Raw genomic sequence first — 26,918 nt, 5'->3', positions numbered from 1 at the left:
TTTTAAAAGAAAAGCAGTTCATCTGAGTAGTATTGTAAAAGGTAGATAATTCATACTGCTTACATTGAAAGAATCAGCCCTTCAATTAAAAATAATAATGCTTGCTTTTTCTAAATCTCTTCTTATGAAGAACATCCAAAATACTGATAATCAAATATAATATGTTTTACCCAGAATATAAAAACTTTTTATTCTGATAGCATTTTCATGTCAATGTGTTACCATGGATTGTTTAAAGGACTATTTTGATCTTTGTGCAAAAAAGGGATTTTAAACATAGGATTATTATTGTTATTTATTTATTTTTAAGGCATTAATATTCATTGCAAGCACATGCTTTTATGTGGTTTTGTTTATAAAATGTTTTCTGTAAGTGAGAATTTGTGGGGATGTTCTTATTATTAAAATTTTCAATTATACAGAAAATAGACAAATACAAAAATCACTTAATCAAAGATACACGCATGCACACACACAGAGCCAATGGCGACGTAGGAATCTTTCGGTTCTATCATTGAAGCAAGCTATTCTTGCTTTCCTTCTCATTTCAAAATGACTTCATAGATTACTGAGTAAATGAATTTTAAATGTGCATATGTGTGTATAAAGCCTCTCATTTTTAACTAGCCACTATTAAAACAGTCAGCAAATTTCATGATTATCACTGATAGCTGTGGCAATCTAAATAACATGAGAGTAAGAGTCACAGCCAGAATCAGATCATGTTAACATTAGCCAAGCAGACAATGTTGGTACATTGTCTCTTTTCAAGCATAAAATGCACCAATAAGATTTAGTTTCCATGTTTCACCTGTGTTCTTTCTCTGGAAAGTGTCTATGCTGTCACCAGAAGATGTGTCTCCAGAGAAAAGGTCCTCCTGCATACACCCAGTACAAAAAGTTAAGACAGGTCATTGAGTTTGGTTCTTACTAGATTCTTGCCATAATATTTCTGGCCAGTATTGAGAATAATGGATGTTGTGATGGTGGAAGATTTGGGGGAGGGGTAGTAGACAAGCGTTGAAAAAGGCTAGGTATAGAGCGTTTTGTTTTTTGGTCTGGGAATAAGAAGGAAGGGCCAGAGATGTTTTCAGTTGGAGGGTTTCTATGTAGCCACATACTCTGCTTATGTCCCCTTTTCCAGATCTGTGTTACCCTGCTATTCTCCCTGGTGCTCATAACTAATTTGTACAGAGTGTTATTTTGATGACTTTCTGCTGTCCAGTTCTCCTCTCGTCATGACAACTGGAGAATGTAGGTGCCATCTATTCCCATCCTGTAGCCCCTCATCATGTGCTACCCAGAGAATGGCCCTTAGGGATTCCCAGTCATTGGTAAACTAGATCTCATGTAGGAAGGAGAAAATGCCAAGGAGTTGGCTTCCCTCTGTTCAAGCTGCATTTTGAGAAAGTGGGTGTGAAAGAATCCTCCTTTTCCTACACTCCCTTATCACATTCTCAGATCCTGAACACTTTGAAGAATTAATGTTCTCCTTTCAAAATATTTCATCTGATATTTAAAAATGTAATGCAGCTGTGATTTTCCACCTCCTAGTACTGTTATTTTCCTGCAAGGCAAAGGTTATTGAAATACGAATAATTGATATCACCTATGTTTGTTCTGATTGGGTAGGAAACTAACTGACATTGGCTATAATTTAAATGTATTTTTATTGGCTCTGGAAAAGGCTTCTCTTCCAGGACCTTGTGCCTGCAATTCACCATGACTGCCACTAGATGGTGGCAGTGTCTTTTCCTGGAGTGCTAGTTAGTGTTCATCCCAGGTATTGGAAGGAAGACATGGAAGAATTGCATCTGTATACTCACAAATTACATACAAATACATAAATTTATGTATTATGGTATACATTTATATGATATACGCTATTAACATAGTCAATATACTGATCAACTTTAATAAGAAAAGAAAAACATACGTAGGAGGAGCAAAGTATAGAAGAAATTGCTATCTGCAGAGAGTTAGTGAGTTGGCCTTTGTTATTGGCTTAGAGCCAGTCTCTTCCCAAGCTGAGCTCCCCATTTGTGCACAATCTTCTTTGTGAGTCCAGGCCTCCAGGACTGAGCAGATCTGGCAGGAGACTGCTGAAAACCACCTGGCAGCCCTCAAGTGGGCTGCCGAGCCTGCTGCCCTTAACTCACTCAGATGCCTTCTCAAGGCCAGGAATCCTGCTTGCCTCCTTTCTCTGGGGCTTGGCACTCACCCACAAGGGCCTCCAGCTGTAGAAAAAGAAGGTTCTGCCACTGGCCCTGGCAAGCTTCGTCTGAATGGAGATATGAAATAAGGCAACATAACAGATGTCCTTCAAAGGTGGGAGCTGCCCAGGCAGCACTGTAGCCACAACTGGTTCCAGTCTGCAGGGGCCTGCATGGGCCCTGGCAATGCCTGCAGCCTGTCTGCCTTCCTGTCCTTGTTTCCTGCAGGTTCTTACATCTCTGTCCTGGTGTAGCCCAAAGCAGACTTTGGCTCTGTGACTTCTTGTTCAGGCTCTTTTTTTCAAAGAAGCCAAATTCCTATTTATTGTGAAGGCTTTACACAAAATCCTAATGACAACAGCTTTGTATACCATTGTAAGGAGTTGTCATTTCCCCAAAGTACTATGTATTGCCATTTAGTATTGGGTACTTTGGGGATACCACTTTCCCTTTGGCCTTTCTGGCCTCAAAAATGTCCCCTCTTTGTTGGTGGTACATGGCACTTGGAACCACCCCCATGGGTATCTCGAGCTACCTAGATCATTTGTGGCCAACACTGGCACCTGTGTGAGTTGGGACACTTCTAAGAGTCTCATATCCAATCCATGTCCATTTGGGCAAAGAGGGAAAAACGTATTGCCTCAACTAACCCAATAGAAAAAAGCACAGATGGAGTTGACCTTAGAGATGAAGGCATCCAGGACTGGGACCCTCCCTCCCTCTCCCCCTTTCTCATTTCCTCTCCCTGTCTGCCCCTCCCTCTGTTTTTGCCTCATCACACACACACACTCATCTCTCCTCATCTCTCTGGGTTGACTTTATTTTCTCAATTGCTTCTCTGTGAGGAGGGAACATGGCTGTCAGGCTTGCATTCCTGTAACCACACACAAAGAACAGTAGAGTTTTTCCATTTGCTCCAGATGGGAAAAAGGAAGAATCCCCAAATAGCTGATTTTGAATCATGTGCTAATTAACAAACCAATCAGTGTGGCCTGGGCAAAAGTGTGTGTGTGTATATGTGCATATGTATGTGTGTGTATGTATGTATGTGTGTGTGTGCATGTGTGTGTTTGTGTATGCATGCATGTGTATGTACGTGTATGTGTGAAGTGCTGTGGTTGGCACAGCCTGGGTTGAATGCCCACCCGCACATGCAGGATGGGAGAGGTCAGCTGCCAAGAAAACTTTGTGGATGAAAGAGGTGAAGAGTATTTCCCTAAAGGAAGGAGTTGATATTTGCAAGAGAAGGAAGAGAAAAGTGCTGGGAAAGTTTTTCAAAAGTTCTCCTGCTGCATTGTTCCATTTATAAATATTCTTAAGTATAAAGTAAGTGATGAAACTTCTATGCAACAGGGAACTTGTTCCTGTGTTGTTAAACTGGTTTTCAGGAAGCTTCTGAATTCTCCCTATAAACCCTGAGAGATACGAGTAAATTCTAGACATTTTTACATTTTTACTTTAGTTCAGGCTAGTCATAAAGAAGAGAGCCTCTCTACTCACGTAATGAGAGCCAGTGTGCCAGCCCCAGCCAGCTCTTCCCCCTTTGCCTTGTTAACTTCTCTGTCCCCCTGGTGGACTTGGAGTCCCTCGTGGGTGAGAACTATGTCTTTTCCTGGTGATCGTCTCAGCACATGGCATGGAACCTGGCACAGAGCTGATGCTCAAGGAAAATTTATCAAAGGAATTGATGAATACTAATGACTAGACCTGCACAAAATTGATAGGCCGCATATCTGGTGCTGTTATCCTATCTGGGGCCACGCCCCAGAGCTGCCTGCATTGCCAGCTAGTGCCATCAGCGGGAAATTAATCAAGCATTAGGAGGAGAGGGCTGGCACTGCTGCACGTACCTTGCACATGAATCCAAATGCATATGCATATGAACTCACATGCATGATTAACTTGGGAAGCTGACAGGAAGCAGTCAATCTGTTGAGCAAGTTTGTGTTTTATAAACCAGATGTTTGGTATTATTATTCATCATTTCCTTTGATACCAGAATGGTCTCCATTATGTAGCATAGGAAATGAAGGATATGGAATAATATACACTTATTATACAACAGAACACCACAACCAAGTGTTTCGGAGGCCTGTTCAAAGCCTGGGCAAGTGTAATTGAATGGCAGTTCATTTTAGGATTCCCACTTAGACTTAAGTTAATGGGATTTTGCCCAGATGGACCATGGTGACCCCCTCTCCCATTCCTACCCTTGGAAAATGAATGTTGACTCTATGTCTGCGTTTTTCTTGGAAGCTGTGTGTATGAATCATAAGCAGTGCTCTTACCCCAGCAGCCGCTACAGGTTAGGGGGCCACAGAAAAGCAGGGACCCCCTATTGTGGTATAGGGCAGAGGGTGTCTGGCCGTGGTTGGCTGCATAACTTCTGCTTGGTGGTCTGAAAAAAAACCTTTTGCCACTAGCTGCTATTTCCTATGGCAAGAGTACAGAATGCCTTTCAATCAGAAAGTGCTTACCCAGCAAATTAACTTCCAATCTGATGTTCCTCCTCCATGAAATTTTTAAGATTCACAGAACCCAGACCCGGTGGAGACTGGGAAACATGGAGAAGAGCATCTTAATCTTGTGTGGGTGATAATTCCGGAGTGCTGCCAGCCCTCATGGCCATACTGATGAGCTGGTATACATTGGGAAGGCTGCAGATTAGGGTTCTGGCTAAGCCAGTCCAAACTTGGGCCAGAACTGCCCCTAGAAGATGAACACGTGAGCTCATGACAGTGGCTAGACTGAGTCCATTGCATTTCCTTTGTTTACCTGGTGCTGGTTACAAATGAGTGCTTTCTGTACAAATGCAACCTTATGGGGATTTTTTTATTTTAGATAATGATTCAGTAATTACATTTGGAGTTAGCCCCTGAGTGAAGTTGATACTATATTCTGGCTTAATATGTGGAATTTAGTTTCCCATGATCTTGTATTTGTGCCAGAACAATTACCAATGATTTACTGATTTTTATTGTTTGTAGAGGAAAAAAAAAGCTTCATTTCTCATTATTGTCAGTGGTATGTTTTGATTTCATCCATGATACATGTTGGCATTACTTGAAATTTTGATTTGAGTTGCAAAGTGGAAGTTTCCCAGGGTTATGGATCAGCTCAAATCAGTCTTCTTTACAGCATTAAGGATTAATCAAGGAGTCAGAATATGGGAAGATTTCTGATTCTAAGGGAGATGTTTACCATGGGTTGGTTCTGCCTTTGAAAATGGCCCTGCATGCCCCCAGTGTTGGTCATTGTATACCTTAAGTATTTTTAACAAGATGCTGGAACCTTGTTTCCACAAACTGTTATATACTGGTTGGCTTGGTTTCTGGCAACAATACCTGTTAACATCATCTTAATAATAGTTAATATTATTTGGTTATTAATATTATGATAAAGCAAGTTCATTTACTTATACTAACACCAAAATCAGGCTGCCCCCAAATAACAGATTACATGATTATAATGTGTATTACTCAGGATTCTCCAGAGAGAGAGATAGGGGATACACAGAGAGAGAGAGAGAGAGGGACAGACGGAGAGAGAGAGAAGGAAAGAGAGAGAGAGAGTGGGGGGCGGGGAGGGAGGGAGAAAGTGGGAGCTGACACATCCGAAAGCTGTAAGGCAGGTTGGCAGGCTGGAAATTCCAGCAAGATAGGATGTTGCAGTCTTGAGTCTGAAGGCAGTCTGGAAACAGAATTCCTTCTTTTTATCCTTCCTTCAAATCTGAATGTTAGCCTTGATGGTTAGAATATTGTTGGTTGTAGGGTTTTGGGGTTTTTTCCCTCATCACTTAAAATACATTGTGCCACTCTCTTCTGGTCTGCAAAGTTTCTGCTGAAAAGTCAGCTTATAGTCTTATGAAAGTTCCCTTGTATGTAACTCGTTGCTTTTCTCTTGTTGATTTCAAGATTCTTTCTTGATCTTTACTTTTTCCCATTTTAATTATGTGTCTTTGGATTTATCTTGTTTGGCACTCCGTGTGCTTCCTGGACCTGAATGCCTGTTTCCTTCTCCAGGTTAGGGAAGTTTTCAGCTATTATTTCTTCAAATAAGTTCTTTTCCCCTTTCTTTCTCTTCTCCTTCTGATACCCCTACAATGCAAATGTTAGTACACTTGATGTTATCCCAGAGATTTCTTTAACTATCCTCATTTTTAAAAATTCCTTTCTCTTTTTTCTGTTCAGCTTGGATGGTTTCCACTGCTCTGTCTACCAGATCACGGATCCATTCATTGTTGTCATCAAATCTATTGTTGATCCCTTTGAGCGTATTTTTTATTTCAGTTATTGTATTCTTCAGCACTGCTTGGTTCTTCTTTGTATTATTAAACTCCTCATTGAAATTCTCATTGTGTTCATCCATTCTTCCCCTGAGTTTTGTAAGCATCTTTATGATAATTACCTTGAACTATTCATTGGGTTGCTTGCTTACCTCCACTTTGTTTAGTTCTTTTTCTGAGATTCTGTCTTACTCCTTTGTTTGGCACATATTCCTCTGTCTCCTCATTTTGCCGGACTCTGTTCATTTCTATGTACTATGTAAGATGGTTACATTTTCCCATCTTGGGGAAGTGGCCTTAGGTGGCACACATCCGATGGGGCCCAGCAGCATGCTCCTTTCTGGTCACTAGGGATATAAGCTCTAGGGATGACCCCTATGTGGGCTGCATGCACCCTTCTGTTGTGGCAGGGCTATCTACTGTGAGTGCATTGGTAGGAGAAGCTGGCCCCCAGCATGGCTGGCTGCGAGGCCATACCCTGTTTGGTGGCTGCAAGCTGGCTGGAGGCCAGGGTAGACTTCCTATGCATTTGGGTTGCTGCCAGCCCACTGTGAGTGGAGCTAGGTCCCTGCACAGATGTCTGCCCAATGTGGGGTACTCAGAGCTGGTGCAGGCCTGTGGGAGGGGTGAAGTCCCTGCACGTGGCTCTCTACACAGTCCCAAGGAACTCAGGACTGGTGCCGGCCCACTGGTGGGTAGGGCTGGGTCCCTGTTGCTCTAGGCTAGAGGGAGAATTCCAAAATGGGACTTGCCCATGCCGGTGTTGTTGGGGTAGAAAAACTCTCCAAAATGTTTGCTGCCAGCATCTCCATCTGCAGAGGAAGTCCCAGTTGCCTGCAAGGTCAGGCTCTCCAAGGTCAGCAAGTGGGTCTGACCTAGGCTTATTTTAAACTACTGCCTCTGTGCTGGGACTTGGAGAATGTGAGATTTTGTGAACTCTCTTTAAAAGCAGAGTTTCCATGTCCTGTAGCCCTATGACTCATCTGTGGGTTTTCCAAGCACATTCTGGGGTCTTGTCTTCTCAGTGCAGGGCTGGGGAGCCTGATGTGGGGCTCAGACCACTTGCTCATTGGGGAGGGCCTCTACAAATGTGATATTTTTTTCTGTTTGTAGGTTGCTGACCTGGGGATCTCAGTTTTGATTACGCCATGTCTCCACCCCTCCTATCTGTCTCATTGTAGTTCCTTCTTTGTGTCTTTAGTTGTGGAAAATCTTTTCTGCTAGCCTTTAGGCTATTCTCATAGATAGTTGCTCTGTAAGCAGTTGTGATTTTGGTGTGTCCTAGGGAATAGGTGAGTCCAGGGTTCCTACTCCATCATCTTTGCCATCTCTAAGGCTAACTGATTTAAATGTTAATCACATCTCAGAAATACATTCACAGCAACATCTAGACTGGTGTTTGGTCAAACAACTGGCACCATTGCCTAGCCAAGTTGCCACATAAAATTAACCATCGCACCATGAATTTCCAGTCGTTGAAGGACCATGAGATTCTTGCATTGTCTTGCTTGTCATGGAGGAATGTAGGCTCATCCTGACATAGAGGTAAAACTAATAAAAACATGGCCTCTTCTATCCCTATTAGGAGTTTTCCCAACTCCTGTCCATTTCTTTTCAACTGTTATGATTACTGATGATGGAAAGGATTGCCCTGTAACAGTGCTTCTCGAATTTTAATATGCAGACTAATTATTAAAAAAATAAAGATTCAGATTCAGAGGATCTGGAGTGGGCTTGAGAGTATGCATTTCTAGGGCACTTGGGTGCAGGAGGTCCTGACGTTCTGTGTGCCACATTACAAGTAAGAAGGCCCTACTGCTCAAATAACCTATTAAAAGAACAAGACTGGTAGAAGATTGACTGAGTTTAATGATCTTTTCTCAGGAGGCCAGCCAGTCCGTGGGGACCTCTCAGTTTTAGGATCTTCTCTTTATAATGCTTCTTCCAAAGAAGACTAAGAGAACCAACACCTGATTTTTCTTTGGAATTAAAGTTATGAGGAAGTGCTCAAACATCAGAAAAAACTCTAGACTGACAAGAGTGGATTCTCATTCATAGATTGCTTCATTTGAAGCTTGAATGGGCTGTGAAACCAGGAAGTAAACCTCTCCCATCAGACTTGCCAATTTTGGTCCCTATCAGCATTACCACATGCCTTGATCTCACTTGGGACTCTGCTGCTTGCTAGCCATGTGACCTTGAAGCAGGGAAAGGAAGTTAGTATCCTTTGAGCACCTCCAGATGCCAGGTACCATGCTGGGCAGTTTCACATTTTATCTTCATGTCAACAATGCTGGGGAATAATTCACATTATTTCATATGAGGACAGAGGTTTAGATAATGCAGTTAATAAAGATTCAAAGCTGAGAATTAAAACCAGGTTTATCTTGGACCAAAGCCTACTTGGTGGTCCAGGACTCTGTTTCCCCATTTGTTAATGGGACAGAGTAGGGGTTCCTGCCTTTCTCACAATACTGTGTGAAAGACAGATGCAATGGTGGGTCTCAATGTTGGGGTTGTGTTTTTTTTTTTTTTTTTTTTTTTTTCCAATTCAGTGAGTTACAAAAGTGTATTGTGTGCCAGATTTCAAGATTGTTCTTCTGGGAGGAATGTTCGGCTTCTTACCAGTGATGAGATGATCAAGTTTTTTTTGTTTGTTTGTTTTTGTTTCTATTTTGTTTGTTTTCCATGTGGGGCTGGCATGCCAGAAAGATGTAGAGGTTCAAAAAGACCTTGACTCAGCTACCTCGGGGAGAATAAATGCTTCCAGATTCCATTGCTTCCAGCAGGGGCAACTCATAAAACCCCTTATGCTCATGCTTTCTGATCCTCAATTTCCAGATTAAGGCGAATCATTAATATTGCACATATTGAACATAAAAGTCTGCAAAGTAAAACAGTAAAATCGATCTGTAGTAATAAAATAAAACAAATCACCAAGATACAAACAGGGCTATATTTGAACTCAAATGGCTGAATGCAGTAAACAGAGCAGCTGGAGTGACTGATGGTGACTGACTTTTTTCCCCTGCCAGGCAGGCTGGGACCCTCATCTGCAAGGCAGGGTTGGGGGACAGTTGCACTCCCTCTGACGCTACAAAGACTGGAATGGACACTGGTCCATTCCCCACAGCCCTTGCTCAGGAAAGTATAAGATGGTCAAAGGGTATGGCCTCCAGCACTGTTTTCCCCAGATCACTCTCAGTTAACTGGCTTTTCTGTCTCCATCCAGCTTGCTGATGATCAGGGCCCTGTCCTGATGACCACAGTCGCCATGCCTGTGTTTAGTAAGCAGAACGAAACTGTGAGTACAATGGCTGTATTTCCTGCTTGATGCTAGGAAAGTTGTTATCTCAGGCACCCTCTGACTCAAGTTTAGGTGACCTTTATTTACTTATTTAATTTAAGGGTGGAGATATATAATTTTTCCTCACTTTTAATCCCGCTGTTAGAATCATGAAATCAAGAATAAATGAGAGTAATTCAAATAGGCATCGTTTTTATAGTATGCAGCACTTTTCCAAAATTTAAGTGTTTAAATGGGCAGAGGAAGGAAACCTCCAGAAAGAATCCTTGATTGTGGTGGGATGACTTCTCTCTGATTTATAGGTACCAGCCTTGAATTAGTTTCCCAGGACTGTGGCAACGAAGAGCCACAAATCGGGTGGCTTACAACAATAAAAAATGCATTCTCACAGTTCCGTAGGCCAGAAGTCCAAAATCAAGGAGTCGATTCTGGGGAAGAGTCCTTCCTATCCTCTTCCAGTGGCCCAAGGTGTTCCTTGGTTTGTGGCAGTATAACTCCAATCTCTACCTCTGTCTTCACATGGCCTTCTTCTCCCCTTATCTCTCTGTCCTCTCCTCTTCTTATAAAGGCACCAGTCATTGAATATAAGCTGCATCCTACATCCATAATGATTTCACCTCAAGATCCTTAATTATTTATGTCTACAAAGAACCTATTTCCAAATAACACAGCCTAAGATTCTGGGTGCACTTGAATTTTGGGGAAACAGTGAACAGCAGCGATGTGAATCTTCTTCTGGAAGGCCCTTTCTGAAATCAGAAAGTTTCAGCACATCACATTGACCTTGGGAGCTGGGACCCTGGAGGCCTATTTGTTCACCTTAGTCCTTGATTCCAACTTGCTGCTAAAAATGTTAGGGTGATTGCGTCTTTCTCTGGCTATTTAGTCTCTCTGTCCTGGGCACCAGATGGCAGTATAAATTGAGAAAGTAGTTAACATGCCAAGTGTTTCCTGTAAAAAGTGTCCATAAGAGAAACTGATTAATGATCACAAGTTCTTAGCTTCTTCAGATTCTTAATTTTCAGTCAAGAGAAGAGAATGATTATTAGGGTGTCTTGGTAAGGGTGTGCATTGAGGGGTATAGTAGGTAATGTTTGGTCTGAGAAGCTACCATTCCTTGCCTAGGGTTATTTTGGGTAGGGTGTGGGAGATAGAAGAGGGCTCCTCTTGGATATCTGGGTTAAGCTTCAATCTCTCTCAGTTTGGAGAAGGTACCAAGCAGTGATCTCTGTATGTGACTTCTCATGGGATTCTATTTCTTCTATCAAATTAACATACTGTTGTTATCGTTTAATGTTTGTTTTCGACAGAGATCGAAGGGCATTCTTCTGGGTGTGGTTGGCACAGATGTCCCAGTGAAAGAACTTCTGAAGACCATCCCCAAATACAAGGTAATGCATCACATAACTAATAGTCAGGGGCCAAATGTGTAAGATAATTTCATAACCTGCCATAGTGATGAGGAAAATATAAAGTAAAGAGGCCCTTCTACTCTCTTTCTAGAATGCTCTGGTTTCTTTTGGTAGAATAATCATGATCTGTGCATATCTGAGTAGGTCTACACGTGCCTACCCAGGTTCTTGGGAGTCGAAGTCTGTACAAGTCTCTGCAGGTTCACGTAGGTCTTCCATCTCTGGTGGTCTTGTAAGCCAGTCTTAATTCACCTCAGTCTGAGGACCCTCTTAAATCTGTTAAAAAAGTGCATTGAATGAGTATTTCCTTTATCTTGGAAGGTGGTGGGGTACAAATTAATATTCCTTTTCCAATGCTAAATTAAACCTACAGCACTACAAGAATTGTAAGTTTGTTTGGGGTAGTTGAGAGGGTGGATTAGGTAATTTTGGAAAAAAGAGATTAGATCAGGCCTTAGTAGGCCACTGCCTTGAGAGTTTAGAACAACATAAGGAGCACTGTTAAGACATGGGGCTCGTGGGAAAGGAACACTAGATGGGAGAGGCTCAGAAAAGGGCGGGGGTGGATATGCTAGAACCAAGCTTTGCATGTGAGGCCAGATCTGCCTCAGGAGACAGGGCGGTCATGCTTTCCCCTTTACCTGGCTGTATTCCCAGCACTCTGTTCCCAGCACTACTCTGTGGTTTATTTAGTTCTTCCACATTTGAGGGCAGAGGGGATCTCATGGTTCATTCTAGTGCCACCCTCAGCCAGGCCTAACCTTGTTTCCATGAGAACAAGCATTCCAAGTTCCACATAACTTCTCAGAGGTCTGCCCTGTCTAGGGCAGGCGGGCACACACAGGCTGACAGACTGCACTGCCACCTCAGCTGGGTTCAGAGGAGTGGCAAGGCACTATGAAGGTGATGTGGTGGCAGTAGCCATTTAGGGGTCCATGAGGATGACATTAATTGGTATTTATGTTCTTTGGCTGCTGTGGTTAAATAAGCACTTTAATGAAATCCAAGCAATGGACATACCAGAAGCCTGGCTTTCACCCAAGTCAGGTTCACACTCTACTACCTTTAGAGCAGTGTTGCCCCAAGTTCAGCCTTTTGCTTACCGCCATCATAGCACATTGTCTCCTCTTTGTACCACCTGCACAGCCACTACACAGAGTTTTAAAAATTTCAATTGACTGGCTCTTTTTCTTAATTATACCTTCTAACCTCAGCCTGAACAAGCACAAGCAAAATCATAAGTTGAGATGTGGTCACTGTATTTTTCTGATAATACAGGTTAACCAGAGGAGTAACATGACCAGGTTCCCCTTTAAAAAAGATGGCCCAGGGAATCCTTGAACCCCATGTAGAAAACTCTCACCTGTTTCCTAGTGGGGGGGTCCTCAGAAAAGCAAATCGAAAGGTGAGAAGAGGAAGGTTCGCTCAAGCCCCAGCCCAGCTCTGTGGTACTGTGAAGAGCCATCTCTGTGTGTGCATGCATGGGAATGCAGGAAGGGCAGAGAGAAGCCCCTGCTCCTGGTCCTAGAAGGAGTTCATGGACCGATATTGTTCCCCTGACCGCACAGAGGTTGAAACTGCACCTGTCGTCTCTCCCCCAAGACCCAAGCAGACCAGGTTACGTATCTCCATCTTGGGCCCACTCATAGACTGACAAGGGTTCCCTTTGCCCCCATCTAGAGGGAGGCAAGCTCTTCTGGGCTAGGAATCTGAGGCTGTTGCCTGGCTGGCAGGGCCCCTTCCCTTCCCTCCTCCTTCCCTGATGTGCTGAGCCTGCTTGGCCACAGCTGTGAGGGGCCGATGGGTCTTCCTGGGCCTTGGCAGGAGGAAGGCAGTGGTTAGTTCTTTGGAAGCAGGTACATCTGGGATCCTGCTCCATCACTGAGGAGCTGGGTGTGGACAAATCTCTCAGATCCTTAGTTCCTCTTCTGTCCAATGGTGATAACAATAGAACTGCTGGTAGACTTGTGTGACGCATTGACCACTGTCATCAATCAGGAGCATTGGTAACTTGCTGGTCAAGAGGACAGATATGACCCCCACCCCCTGGTACCTGCAGCCCTCTTCCACAGGGTGCGCTGCCTGCAGACAGCTGTTGACAACTTTCCCAACCAGATTCAAGCACCTGTGGCTTCACACCCAGTGAGCCTTTGCTAACCTAGAGTGCCCAACAGGGCAGTAGATTAACTGAAGGATGGACTGGTCAACCACACACTGGCATCCTCTGCCACCTTTAAAAATGGGGCATTGACATGGGGAAAGGTTTATGATACAAGGTGATGTGCATTAGGCAGGATTCTTAAGTTTGACGACAAGGACAGGTCCACCTTTTGACAGAGGATCAAGATAAGAGCAGAAGAACAGATCACCAGGCATCACAGCAAACTTATCCAAGCAAGTTGGCTAAACAGATGGCTGCAGCCAAAATGACCAGGTCATCCCTCAGAGGGCTGGATGCAGAGTGAGAGGTGCAGAAAACACCTTTTTAAAAAAGCACCATCCTGGTATAATATTAGCAGATCACGTTTGCCTGGCACTTGGTGCTGTGCAGAACATTACCCTCATCGTGTTACCAAACTCCTCTCAGGTAAATGCAGGGCAGTTGTATCCATTCTACTCATAAGGAGACTCAGGTTCACAGGGCTTATGTTCATGGAGCTCAGGGCCACATAAGTAGGAAGTTGTGAGTGTGATTTAAGCCTGGACCCATGTACTTAGAGCAGATCTAAGCCATTCACATTCTACTTCATATACTCTCTGTACCAGTATTTACTTAATACTTCATTTGTAAATCAGCCTGAAACATTCTTCACTTAACTAAATTTTAATAGAAAACACCATATCATGTCTAAAAAGACAAGCCAGTGTCATTTGTCATTATAGAAAGTAATTGTAAAAAAATATATAAAAACAAAATAATAGTATTAAGTGATTGTTTGATTCCAAGATTCTGAATTTGAGGTCTGTTCTTTCTTTTTCTTTTAGGGTAGTATAAAGGCAAATCTTAAAGATATACTAAAGGAAAACTTTATTTTCAATATAATTGGAAGGATGGAAGGAATTTAAAAAGGGCTGACTCTCACTGGTGGTTCTGGCCAGTAAGTGTAATACAGGGCTAATTTGCCACCTAAAATCATCTCACTCTACACAGTTTTTCCTAAGAAAGCGAAACAGCCCATGGAAAGATGATGGAGGGCTGAGGAGTGAGGACTGTAGGGGATTGTTCAGAATTGGGCTGTGCACCCCTGCCATCTAGGGCTCCCCTCAGCCCTGGACACCATCGCCACCAACTCCACCTGTCAGCCCAGGCTTCTCAGAGTCTCCAGAGGGTTTAGGCTCTTCCCAGTGCTTCCTGTCTGGTCCTTAGCACCTGCTTCACTCCTAGAAGAGGAAACTTCTTTGAACAAGCAAGGCATGTCAGTTCCCTTATGCTGATTGCCTTTAGGTGATCAAATTGGAAGCTGCCTTCATAATAGGAGGAAAAGAACTCTAAGCTAAAATCGGGTGTCCAGGCTCACAAAAGGTGGCCTCCTTAGCAAGAGAACTTTCCTGCTTGGGTTTATTGAGATGACAAAGGTCCTTCTTCCTACTGTCACCCTAGAGCTGTAACAACCAGCTTCATCCACCAACAAGGTTTTTGTAGGACATCTGGTTGATCCAAACTCACATAATCACGTGCTGGAAATTGTGTAGCTCCCCAGAGATGGAAAGTCAGGGGATGAGGGAAGGATTTGAAGCCCGTAAATACAGTGGACTTTACTTTTATTGAAATCCCCAGAGCTAGATGCCCAGAATTGCTGGCTCACTGTTTAAGGAAGAACATCCCACCTTCCTTACCACTCTTAAGCCTCTTATATCACATGAGAAGATGTAGAAGCTCAAATACAGGGCTACTCTTTGATGTATGTCCAGTAAATGAAGGAAACATGAACATATAGGAACTGATAATGATTACCCTATGAGTCTGTTTCTCAAAGCTTCCTCTACCAGGCAATATGCTAAGCTCTTTATAGCATTATCTTGGTTAATAATAAGTAGACACTGCTATTACAACCTTGCCTAAAGAAATGGAGGCTCAGAAAGTTTAAATATCTCACCACGTCTCATGACCAGCAATCCATGCTTTTAGCCTTTATTACCCTACAGCCATTAGGAACAATAAAGGACAATAATAGTAATAGTTTAAAATAATAGTTAAAATATTAAAAATAATATTAGTAGTTAAAATAATACAATAAAATATTCATTGAACTTTTTACTGTATGTTTGGTACGGTACAAGTGCTTTATATATGCTATTCCCACTGAATCTGTATTACACGCCCTTGAAATGGGTTCCACTTGGTCTCGTTTTTAGATGAGGATACATGAAATAACTTTCTCAGCATAACTCAGCTAGTAAAAGATAAATGAAACAAAGTGTAACAAGGGAATAGAGGAAGATCAGCTACAGAAAATTAACTCAGCAATGCCTGAAATACAGGCACTTCTGTTTTATGCTTTCCCAAGGGTCTTGCTGGGAACCAGAGACCCAGGTATAACATACCTTAATCTAAGTTGTATTTCCTCTGGTTCCCACAAAGAGCTTTGGGAAAAGGTGTGTGTGGCAGACGGGGTCAGCTATAGTCAAATGAGCCTCTCTCATCCGGGAGAGGAGAGTTCCAGGGAGCAGACTGCAGATCACACCTTTCTCTCCTGATTAACACCTTGTAAAGATGAGTCAGCTCTTGGCTCTTGGGGTTTTCCCAGAAGATAGAATCCTTTCTTTTCCCTTAGCTTTGTAGATTTTCCCACAAGCAATCAGACTTCCTGTAATTTTTATTAAGAATTCCAGACACCCCAGCAATAATTTCCAGACACCACAGCCTCCGTTAACATAATGAGCCATTTTATAATTGGGTTCACTTCATTAGCCCAAAGTCTCTGCACTTGGAAGGAAAGCACCTCCTTCCCCGGGCTCTTGGACCTTGAGGCTCCTGGCTTCCAAAAGACTGTGCTTCAGAACAAGGGTCCCTTTGGCAGCCTCAAGTGCTGGAAGGCCTTGTGTCCTGTCTGTTGTCTTATTACTCCATGGGACTGCACTTCAGAGTGGACAGGAAGACTGGTTCTGTTTCAGATGAAACAAAAATTAGAGGTTTCATCGGTATATTGAGTTGTGGCCAAAAACAGATGTTGGACATTTTGCCATATACAGGCTTTAGGTTTTCTGAAGGTCATCTGCACAATGGGTTTTGAGATTTGCTCATTCTCTTCTTACATCTACATGAGGTTATATCCATATGCTACCAACCAACCAATGAAGCCTTCTGATGTTTCTCAGACTGTTCTCTGAGAAGGATTTTAACCAGATAGTTTCTGAATGTCTCGAAGACTTTCTCAGGTACAGTGTTGAGGAGGACTGAATATGTACCTGCTCTAGCAAATCAGCTTCTCCTTTTCAGCTCAGGTTCAGTATTTACTTTAGCTCAAACTTTAAAGATGAACTAGATAATATTTGGGTAAAGTGATGAATGTCTTAAATACATGAAACCTTAATTAGAGCACCTGTCACATGCCAGATGTTATGCTAGAGACTGGAGTGTCAAAGGTGAGTGAGATAGTTCCTTCCCAACAAAGAGCCCGTTTTGATGGGGGAGGCATACTGCCTTATCTAGAACAAGGCAGAGGAAAGAAAGAGAACCAGCCAGGGTTGAGAGGCAGGCAGAAAAGTAAGTGTAGCATTTTCATGCATTAAGGTGAAGGTAACAATGGAAAAATTCTTGATGAACATAATAGGAAAAACTTTATAGGAAATGATCGCAAGGCTGAATGTGTAGAATGGGTGAGAATTAGCTATAGAGGGAGATGGGAAAGAACAGTGCTCTTGGCAGCTGGCACCGCTGGAGTAAATGTTTAGGTGGGAGAAAAACTGCCAGGGGTTTGTTATCACTTCCATGTGCCTTGAGAGGGCATGAATGGAAGGAGGCAGGTTTGGGTAATTAAGTAGGGGCCACACCCCTGGGAGATCAGATGGATAAGCCCATGGATTTTTATCTTACACATGAAAGAGGTCTTTAGTGGGTTTTGCAAAGGGGAGCAACCGAATAAGTTACCTCTGAGTTTGATTAACATGAATGATGACTTTGTTGAGGCCAAGCTTTGAGGCAGGAAGAGCAGGTAGGACCATTGTGGAAATCTATTACATTAAACCTACATGGACGTTAGGGTGGGGAGGCAGAGTTGAATGTGAGTGATTTCTGGAGGAAAAATTAGTGATTACTTAGGTCAAGAAGTTGGGGGTGAAAGAGAGAAAAGAGAAGGATGATGCTCTAGTTTCTAACTTGGAGTCTGGGGCAGGGGTGGTGCCACCTAAGGAGAGAGAAGAGCAGGAAGAGGAGCGCTAAGGGGATGAGCCACCATATTGGACTGAGTGAGTCCAAGGTGCCTGAGGGATGTCCAGGTAGAGATGGTCGATGCATTGTTGGATATTTGGATCTGCCACTGAGGGAGAGGCCAAGGCTGGAGCACAGATCTGGAGATCAACAGCATCTCTGTGGTTGCTGACTCATTTTTGGGGAGAGAGAGAGCTAAAGCAGATAAGGGGCAGTGAGGACAGAAACTGAGAGAAAAATTAGTGCTTCTGGTGGGTTGGGTGGGGTGAGGATCCTATGAAAAGGAAGAAACCCGAGAATATGGGCCTAGAAGCTGAGGAAATAGAGAGGGTCAAGGAGGAGGGGGCAGTCAGCTAATACAACTGGGAAGATTCAAGAGGGAGCTTTCTATAGGGTTTGGCAATTAGGAGGCCACACAACAGCAGAGAAAGGAGTTCTAGTGGCATCTTTGTGGGTGAGGGGACACAGCGGAGACAAATTTTAGTAAGTTGAGCCATGAATGAGCAACAAGGAAGCAAAAATGGCAGTTAAACAATGAGTGGAAGACATCGGGTGGGAAGGTCAGCTCAGCCTCTGCATCCCAAGGGAGAAAGCAGAGAGTTTAAGACAGCTTTGTAGGATCTGCCCTCAATTCAGTTTCTTTCATTGTTTCCCTCTTTCCTCCTTATCCGCTTTCTCCTTTCCCTACTCTTCTTCCTTCCATCCCAGCTATCCTTGCATAACCACATGATATGACCTTGGGCATCATGGAAGTTATATTCTGCAAGGGAGCCAGGCATGAAATAAAGGCCTTGACTGATGCCTTGATTACTTATAATCAACCTCACAAATAATTGATTATTAGCATTTTGATAAGTACTCCACAAGAAAAGTAGAGGGCACTAAGGGGGCATATGCACAGAGTTTTATCTTCTTTTGAGTATTACTTCCTACAAGCAAACCAAGAACTGAAGGAATGTACACTAGAAGGCTCTGAATATATTACTAGCCTGTAAAATATTATTTGTTTGGACATTGCCGTGAGTTTGAATTTCCAGTCAAATACCACTTTTGCCTTTAATGGAAAAAGCCAAACTCTCTGCGTCCTTTTTGACCCCTCCAGTCCATATTAAACTGGGACATAATAATGGTAATTAATGCAGTGTTGACTGTGTCTGACATTTTTCCAAGAGACAAGATGAAAGAGATGATATGCATCTCAAAGGGTAGGAAATCTCTGGTTTATCTTTCACAACATAATGAAATATACTTTTATCATTAGAATCAAGTAGAATCTTATTAAGACTTGCTGTGCAAGGTAACTCCAGAAGAGAATGTCTGTTGCCCTTGACTACCACATGTATATTTGCTTTATGTAATGCAAGGAAAACTTTTAATTGCCGGTGTTAAATTCTCTGAAGTTAATTTCACATCACCTTGAAGTTAAGCTAACAAGCAAACTTGGTTTGTAAATGCTGTTGTCTGGATCATTTAATAGTATCATATTCAAGAGCATAAACAGCGGAGTATTTTAAAGAAAAGTAACAGTGAGGTCTCCGGACTATGAAATAACTCATCAGAAAAAATAGAGGATATTTTTCCTTCTCCGCTTTCACTGCTCTGGCAAAAATGGGTTACATTTTCTTTCTTCAGAGAGAGAGATCAGTATGGGTTTTATGCCAGAGGCCATTTTAATACATGAATGATTTGTAGGTAAATTTATTGTAGCCAATGGGTGCAGTCAACTGTGTAATAGAAATATTGTCAAAAAGCCGGGATTATTATTTAAATAAGTGCAGTGTTAAATTTGATTACATACTTTTTAAAGCTAATAAAACATTTCATTGCTCTCAAACTATTTCCCATAGTCCCATTTAGTCAGAAAACATAAATTAAGTGAGGCTCTGCATAGAAAATTACCCAGGCTTTGTGTTGATGGAAGCATGCATGGGAAAGCTTGGCAGCCTCACAATTTAAAGACGAAAGGATATAAAAGGGGTTGGCAGGCTCTTATATAGGCTGGTGGGGACACTTTTATCCTTGAAGAATTATGGAAAATGACTGCCTAGGAGAGTGCATGCTTGAGGTGGCCCCTCAGGGTGTGGAATTGTAGGAACCCAAATGGGAGTCCTCTTGCCTTATCTGAGGTAAAGAGGAGACACCCAGGTTGATAAAATTGTGTTCACTTGGACATAGGGGCTTTCCAGAAACATTAACTGCTCTCTTTTTTTTTTAAAAACATAATTCTTTTTGTTTCAAATAAATCAAAGTTAGGCCTTTGGATGCCAACGTGGGGCTATGACATTTTAAATTGTGCTATTTGCTGAGCTTATCCTGTGACGGGTCTTCATTTCCACCAAATGTCAAGGATCAGCGCCTTGCATTCATTTTAATGAAATATTGTGCTGATAAGGGTTATGAATGCCAAGTTTAAGCTGTAAATTACTAAATGTCGGGCTGCTTTCTGCTTTGTGAATTCACCAGGGAGTAAGCTAATGAAGGTTTCTTTCTCGGTGCTTCTTACAGTTAGGGATTCACGGCTATGCCTTTGCAATCACAAATAATGGATATATCCTGACGCATCCAGAACTCAGACCACTGGTAAGAGAAAGTACTTCTGTGTTTCTCCCTTTATGATTTTAAAATATTTTGTTCAGTTCTGCAATGATGACACTTTGCAGCAATTTTCACTTTGAATGCTCCATTCATTATGTTGCCTCCTAAAGGTTGTTTTAATAGTTTAAAACTGGTATTTTGACACACAATATGTGAATAATGCAGGGTAACTATATTTACTATTATGCTTTTATATGTAAATCCATATGTATCTATATGTATTATATATGTATTTATTTCATATCTGACAATATATGGAAACATTTTTAATTCTGGACAACTTGAAACCCATCATAATAGGTACCTTTATATAACAAATGGTCTCTCATACTTCCGCCTGAGACGCACTCACTGCACATTTGATACAACAATTAGATACGGGGTCCCTGGAAGTTCATTATGATGGGATTTGCCCCCAGATTACATTGCCTAAGCCCAGTGCCTGCTGCCTGGAAGGTATTGAGCAATACCTTTTTTGTTTAATTGAAACAAGTGATATTTTCTCCATGTCCTGCCTAAACTATATCCAGTAGCATTGTTTGGTGACCTGACATGTAAACCATTTTCCTTCAGCATTGTTTTCACTCTCTCTAAAGTGAGTGGGGTTAGGCCAAATCTGGGACAGCCCAGGATATCACTGTCTACTCAGATCCCTGGGGAGAGGCTTCCTGGAGCGCTGTGTTGAGGAGGATTCTGAAGTGTAGCCAGGCTTGTCAGTTAGGAGGCCCTGGTCCACCATGGACTCTGGAGGGGCCATGGCAGTGAGTGTACCACACATTTGCTATCCTTGGACTAGTTGCAATGTGTTAAAAAAAAGGGGGGGGGTGCATCCCTTTGGGTTTGTGTTTAGCTAATTTTAAAGAAGATATAAAAAGTATAAAGAGTAATATAGTGAACTCTGCTTTTGAACGTTAAGAAAGTGTAGGTCGTTTCTTATAGCTACACACACACACACACACTCACACATATCCATCCACCCCACGTATCTTTTTCCCTTTCATCAAAATTAGAAAATAGCAGTGCCTGTTGTGCAAATGTTTATTGGTGAAACATCTCGGGGACCAGTTTGCTTCTCATTTGAATCATTGTTTAGAAAAAGTTCATGTTTGAGCTCCATCATCATCCAACTTTGCTCTAATTGCACTGGTATTAGTGGAGTCATGGCCACATCATGTGGATCCCATATGCATGCTTCAGGATGGGACTTAAGGTAATATCTGACTTCAACCATCTTTTTATCAAAAAAGGGTTAAATTAACTGGTTTGCTAATTCCAAATGTAACTCAGAATTATTGAAAAGTCTGACTGAAAAAGCTACTAACTTTTTAAGGCTAATTAAGTCTAAAAACATATCTAAGTTTAAAAAGCTTAGCACATGTTACCCATTTCTAAGCCACCCAGTTGAGGTTGCCTCTTGAGAGGTGGTAGTAGTTATGTTTTTGGTGTGGTTGAGTATGGGCTCCTAGTGCTTATTTATTCCGAGTTGGAGTGGGACCAGAGTAAATGAAATAATCAAGCCTGGATCTTCCCCCAGTGAATGAATTAGCTTTCTATTTATCAGCTTTTAAAGAAGGAACAAAATGGAACCAGATGTCAGAAGTCACCAAGGTACCTTCCCTCTCTCTACAGCAATGGAAATGAGCAGCTCTCATCTTCCCAGTCAACTCACAAAGTCTTTCTGTTCTCTTATATTGCCTGGTCATACAGCAAATGGTCTGTTTGCAAATAATCCATCTGATGCGCCTACCAGGGCTGTAGCCACTGAGAGGTCACCTGAAAGGCTCTTAGAAAATCAGGGCAACCAGTCAACACTGATCATCTCCTGGCAGTGCAGATGCTCACAAATACAAGTCATTTCTGTTCTTCTCAGTGTTGAAACATTGTACTGAATGATTTCACTGGAAATGGTAGCCGGGGCCAAATTCCCATAAATGGGGTGGCCCAGGCAAATGCTGCATATCTCACTTGTGAGAACTCAAACCCAAATCAGATGAAGCATTCTGCAATTGATCCACGATAAGAACGTAAGGAGTGGCCAGGTCAATGGGCCATGTATCCTGTTTGTGGGCCTGTGACCCTGAGGCTGTGCCATAATCAGAAGAGGTTTGGAGTGATGCCCATTGAGGATTACGTGAACTAACCCATCTGAGTGAGATCAGTAGTGGGTATTGACTCTGCCTTGAGTTTTGCATCTTCCTCCTGGGAAAAAGACAGCAATGTAGTATAAGGAACTCAACTTCCACAAAACACAGGTTGCCCTTGACTCTTGGTCCTGCCATATCCTAACTGTGTGACTTTGGGCAAGTTACACAGCCTCTCTGAGCATCATTTTCTTTTATAGTCCTGCCGTAACCAAAGTGTATATATCACTGGTTGTCAGAGTAAATGGGATAATGCAAGCAAAGAGCCTTGTGTGATGAAGCAGGCGCCAGGACATCGTGGGGGACAGTGGTGGTTATACAGGCACCTTGTGTGTTATATTGGTTTTATTGATCTATGCTTAGGTGCTATAAAGGTTGGGAGGACCTGATGGTGGTGAATGCTCAGGAGGGATTTAAAGAACACTTTTTGATTATTTAGTTGATTCACTTTATTATGATAAATATTGGCAAGTGATCGTACACATACACGCGCACACACTTGAGTGAACGGATACAGAGTCTTTGGAATCAGGTAGTCTGCACGCAATCCTGCTTTCAGTCTGACATCAACTTAGTCTGTGCAGCCTCAGCTAAGCCTGTCTGTACTTGTTCATCTGTCTCACCCCCCTCCCTCTGTCTCTCTGTCTCCCTCTCTGTCTCTGTCTCTCATACAGGCACACACACATTCTCAGTTTTCTTGGCCAACTCTGAACTAGGAGACAGGTAGACAATAGCTGAACTGTGAGGTTCTAGATGAGCCCTACTGTGTAGGAAAACAAAGTTTGTTGTTGTTGTTGAAGTAGTAATAAGAATCATACCAAAAGCTGCAGTAACTAAAGAATGACAGTTAAGTCAGTCCAGGTGGAGGGAATACCCTGGCTCCAGTGCAACAGGTAGTTTGTTTCTCACTGTCTTGTTCACCTGAACAACCAAAGCAGAAAGCTTTGTCCCTCCTGCTCCCTCACTACAGCCACTCAACACAGAGGAGGGGTTGGGGAGGGGAATGAATGAAGGGGTCCTCCAAAGCCACTGTTTTCATTTCCACTTATGTTGGGTCCTTCGGGAGGATATAATTGGTGAGCTTCCCTGGAAACCTGGTGTCTGCACCAGACTTAAATGTACTTGGTCAGACCCTCGTACACGGCTCAGCCAGCCAGCCACCAGCAGCTTCCGTGGTCAGCTCGGGTGGGGAATCCTCACTCCAACCTAGCTGGCCTTCTCCAAGCCCAGCCGTATAATCGAATCCCAGTTACAAATGGATGTTCCCCTCGGTTCTAGCCAAGGCTGCCAGATTAGCACGGTGGGTGTGAATGGGAGGTTGTGGCCAGCAGGAGAGGATGGAGCAAGATCACTTAAAATAACTCATGTTCTCTCTCCCTCTTCCACTGAGATCATTTCTGCCCCTGCAGCCAGAGGAAAGAAGTGGGTTTCTCTGAAGTACAATACCAATATTTTTCTAATTTGTCCAATAAAATTTTCCCCTTAAACTTAATATTAGCCTTGATTTTATGCAGTATTTTCTTTCATCTTGTATTATTTGGGTGTGAATCATAAAGTGTCTCCAAAAACAGCTCAGATGTAGAAGCCTTACTCAGAAGACAGGCTTTGGTTTAATTGGCAAAAGTACTCAAGTAATACTTTTCTGTTGATAACTGAGCTCTCCAAGTTTTTCTCCAAGTGTTTCTCAACAACTCTGTCCCTGCCACCTGCTTGTGACTTCTGGTAGACTAACTGATACTGATTCAACAAACATTTACCTGGTGCCCAGTGTGCTGGGTCCTATGTATTAGACTAGGGGCTGATGGAGCAATCTTCAAGTGGGCTGGGGACTATCTCACTGGTGGGGAATAGGACAACAGCACAGCAAGAGGGATTCAAGTTAGACCTTGAGGAATGCTTTTTGAGTAGTTATTAAACATCTGGAAGTTTTTCTTGGCCTCTACCACTCTTCAACATTCAGGTTGAAAATATTTCAAGGTATAGTTACTTAGAGTTATTGTCTAGATTGATTTTTCTTGCACTTTATTCCATGGCTTTGAGGGCTTTATAAATTTTTCTTACAATGTAGAGACCTAACTATGTCTCTTTTTCTCTTGTCTGACAGAGCATTGAGGGAGATAAGACTGGGAAGGGGCCACCTTTGGCATGATCTGATTTTCTTTGAGATTTGGTAATCTATGTGCCCCTCCATTTTAGAAGGAAGGGACAGCTGAGTTGATTGCCTTCCCCACAGAGGCCTGGAATGTGGGCCTAGTCAAACCACCAAGAGAACACAAAGCAGGCTCCCTTCCAGCAGCCACAGCATGGGCAAGGCTCCACAGAGCAGCCTGGGGCAGGCAAAATCTAGGACTCATTTCCACGAAACCCATGTTGACATTTGCCAAAAGCTGTTTGCTCTGTGTCCGCAAGCCCAGAAGATGGGGAAGGATACTGGAGGGTTTCTGTTCTTGATGAAAATTTGCCAGTCATGTGGGCCACTGAGTGTAGAGGTGGATGAGATGAGAGGTAGGAATGGTAGAGAGAAATTTTCATTCATTCCTTCAACATTTGCTAGATGTCCACCATGTTCTAGGGCTGAGCAAGCTGCTTGGAGTGGTTAGAGGCATTCCCCACCTGAAAGAACGCCAGATTGAATAGGAGGGAGATTTTAAGTTGAGGATGTGTAAGTAACCATAGAGACGACTAGAGAAGATGAGTTTTTGTATGTTTGTTTATTATTGTTGTCATTGGTCTTAGTATTTCTTTAAGCATTTGTTAATTCCTTTTTATGTGACAGACACTGTTCAATGTGTTTTACTATTGTTAAAGCTTTTAATCATCACTTAACCTAATGGCAAGCCTAGGATGCAGGTGGAAAGGCCCAGAGGCTTAAAGGAAGGGTGTGCATGAGGGCAAGCCTGGGTGGAAGGTGGGCCTAGAAGGCAGCCTGCAGTCAGATTGTAGCCAACGAGGGGTGCCAAGCTGAGGAGCTGGGGTTCTCTGTGAGGCAGTACAGCTCCCACGTAACATGCAGGAGTCTGAGGCACCAAGTGATAAGGAGGTAAAATGGCTAGAAAGAACCAGAACCAATAGCCCCTGGATCAGTTTAGATGCACTAAATTCACTCTGCTACATGGGTTGGTTTTTCAGGAAATGGGAGGTAGAGTGGTTGGAGGATGGGAGTGACCGAGAGGCCTGGTGTCTGCAGCCACACGGATGAATAACAGGGTCATCATCGGATGATTATAGTTAGAATCTGTCTAGACCAGCACTGTCTAGTAAGAATATAATGTGAGCCACAAACATGAGCTGCCTTGTAATTTAAGATTTTCTGGTATCTACATCTAAAAAGTGAAAAGAAAACAGGTGAAATATATTTTATTTAATTCATTATCCAAAATCACATTGTTTCAACATACAATCAATATAAAAAATTATTAATGAGATATTTGATATTCTTTTCATACTAATCTTGGAAAGCTGGTGTCTGTTTTACACCCACAGCACATCACAATTCTGACTAGCCACATTTCAGGAGCTCAAGAGCCACATATGACTTGAGGCTGCCCTATGGAGCGACGTAAGTCTAGAGTGTCCAGACGTTTTGAACCCTTCTAGATAAACAGTACGACCTCCTCTTTCCTTAAAGTGGATTAAAACAAACTCCATCACTACCACCACCAGTCACTGTTTTACCCTGGGAGTCTGTGCAAACAGTCGATGGCTACATAATCCCCTCCATTGTGACTTCAGCCCTTCCTTCCCACACTGTAGGGAATTGTCTGGAATTCAAAGGCATCAAGTCAATGGCCAGGACAGATGGGCCCCCTGGTGTGGCCACACAGCTCTGGCTGCGGGTTCCCTCCTAAACCATGTAGATACGCTAAACCACACACACTGTGTGCCAGGACAGCTGGTGGGAAGCGTTACCCACTTTAGATGAGCCAGAGCTGTCAGGTTATCTAAATCAGAATACTCAGACACCAAACCGTTTGTTGTTCTGTCAAACTCCAGTTAACTCTTTAAGGAGCCCAAGTTCTGCAGATAACAGTGTCATCTTCCCATTACAGAAACTCCCACTCCCTCTGGAGTTCAATGTCATTGCTATTACCACAGCCTGAATTCTTCCTGATATCACCAGCCATTCCATGTGTCAGTCCTTGACTGTTCCCGCCCCACTCTAAATATTGATTCTGATTTTGTTCTTGTGGACACCCAGATAGTTCTCTTTTCCATTGTTTTTGCTATTGCACATGGGTTATTGAGGCCCTGGCAGAAGGTCATTGATAACGCTGAGTGACACATGGGCATGCTAATAAATGTAAATATTCTTATGCCATAGTCCTCTCGTATTGAATGAAGTAGACACTCCTATGGACATGTGCAAATAAGTGTTAGCATTTAACTAAATAATGTACATCAAACACCAGTTTAAATGGGAACTTAAAAGGTAGGGCCACTATTAGAATCCTTGTTGAAGTCAAGTGACTTAGCTCAAGCAATGGGCCATGTGAGGAGATCCTGTATAATTCCCACCCAAAAAGTTCAACGTAAAGTTTAAATATGATCTTTATGTGATGATGGAGACCCTCAGTGATGCAAAGGCTAGCTTCCAT

At 42.7% G+C, this 26,918-nt stretch overlaps 1 protein-coding gene across 1 annotated transcript in view; it reads left to right on the top strand.

Moving 5' to 3' along the window:
* CACNA2D3 (calcium voltage-gated channel auxiliary subunit alpha2delta 3) overlaps positions 1-26,918 on the top strand; it is a 776,419-nt gene that overhangs the window by 562,495 nt on the left and 187,006 nt on the right. Inside the window, exons 15-17 of the mRNA XM_032458250.1 lie at positions 9,731-9,802; positions 11,116-11,196; positions 20,093-20,167. Of these exons, the coding sequence (XP_032314141.1) occupies positions 9,731-9,802; positions 11,116-11,196; positions 20,093-20,167 (228 nt within the window). The remainder of the gene's footprint in view (positions 1-9,730; positions 9,803-11,115; positions 11,197-20,092; positions 20,168-26,918) is intronic.

The sequence above is a fragment of the Camelus ferus genome, chromosome 17 (genome assembly GCF_009834535.1).
Source record: "Camelus ferus isolate YT-003-E chromosome 17, BCGSAC_Cfer_1.0, whole genome shotgun sequence".
Classification (NCBI taxonomy): domain Eukaryota; kingdom Metazoa; phylum Chordata; class Mammalia; order Artiodactyla; family Camelidae; genus Camelus; species Camelus ferus.
This window is presented reverse-complemented; position numbering and strand designations above follow the sequence as displayed.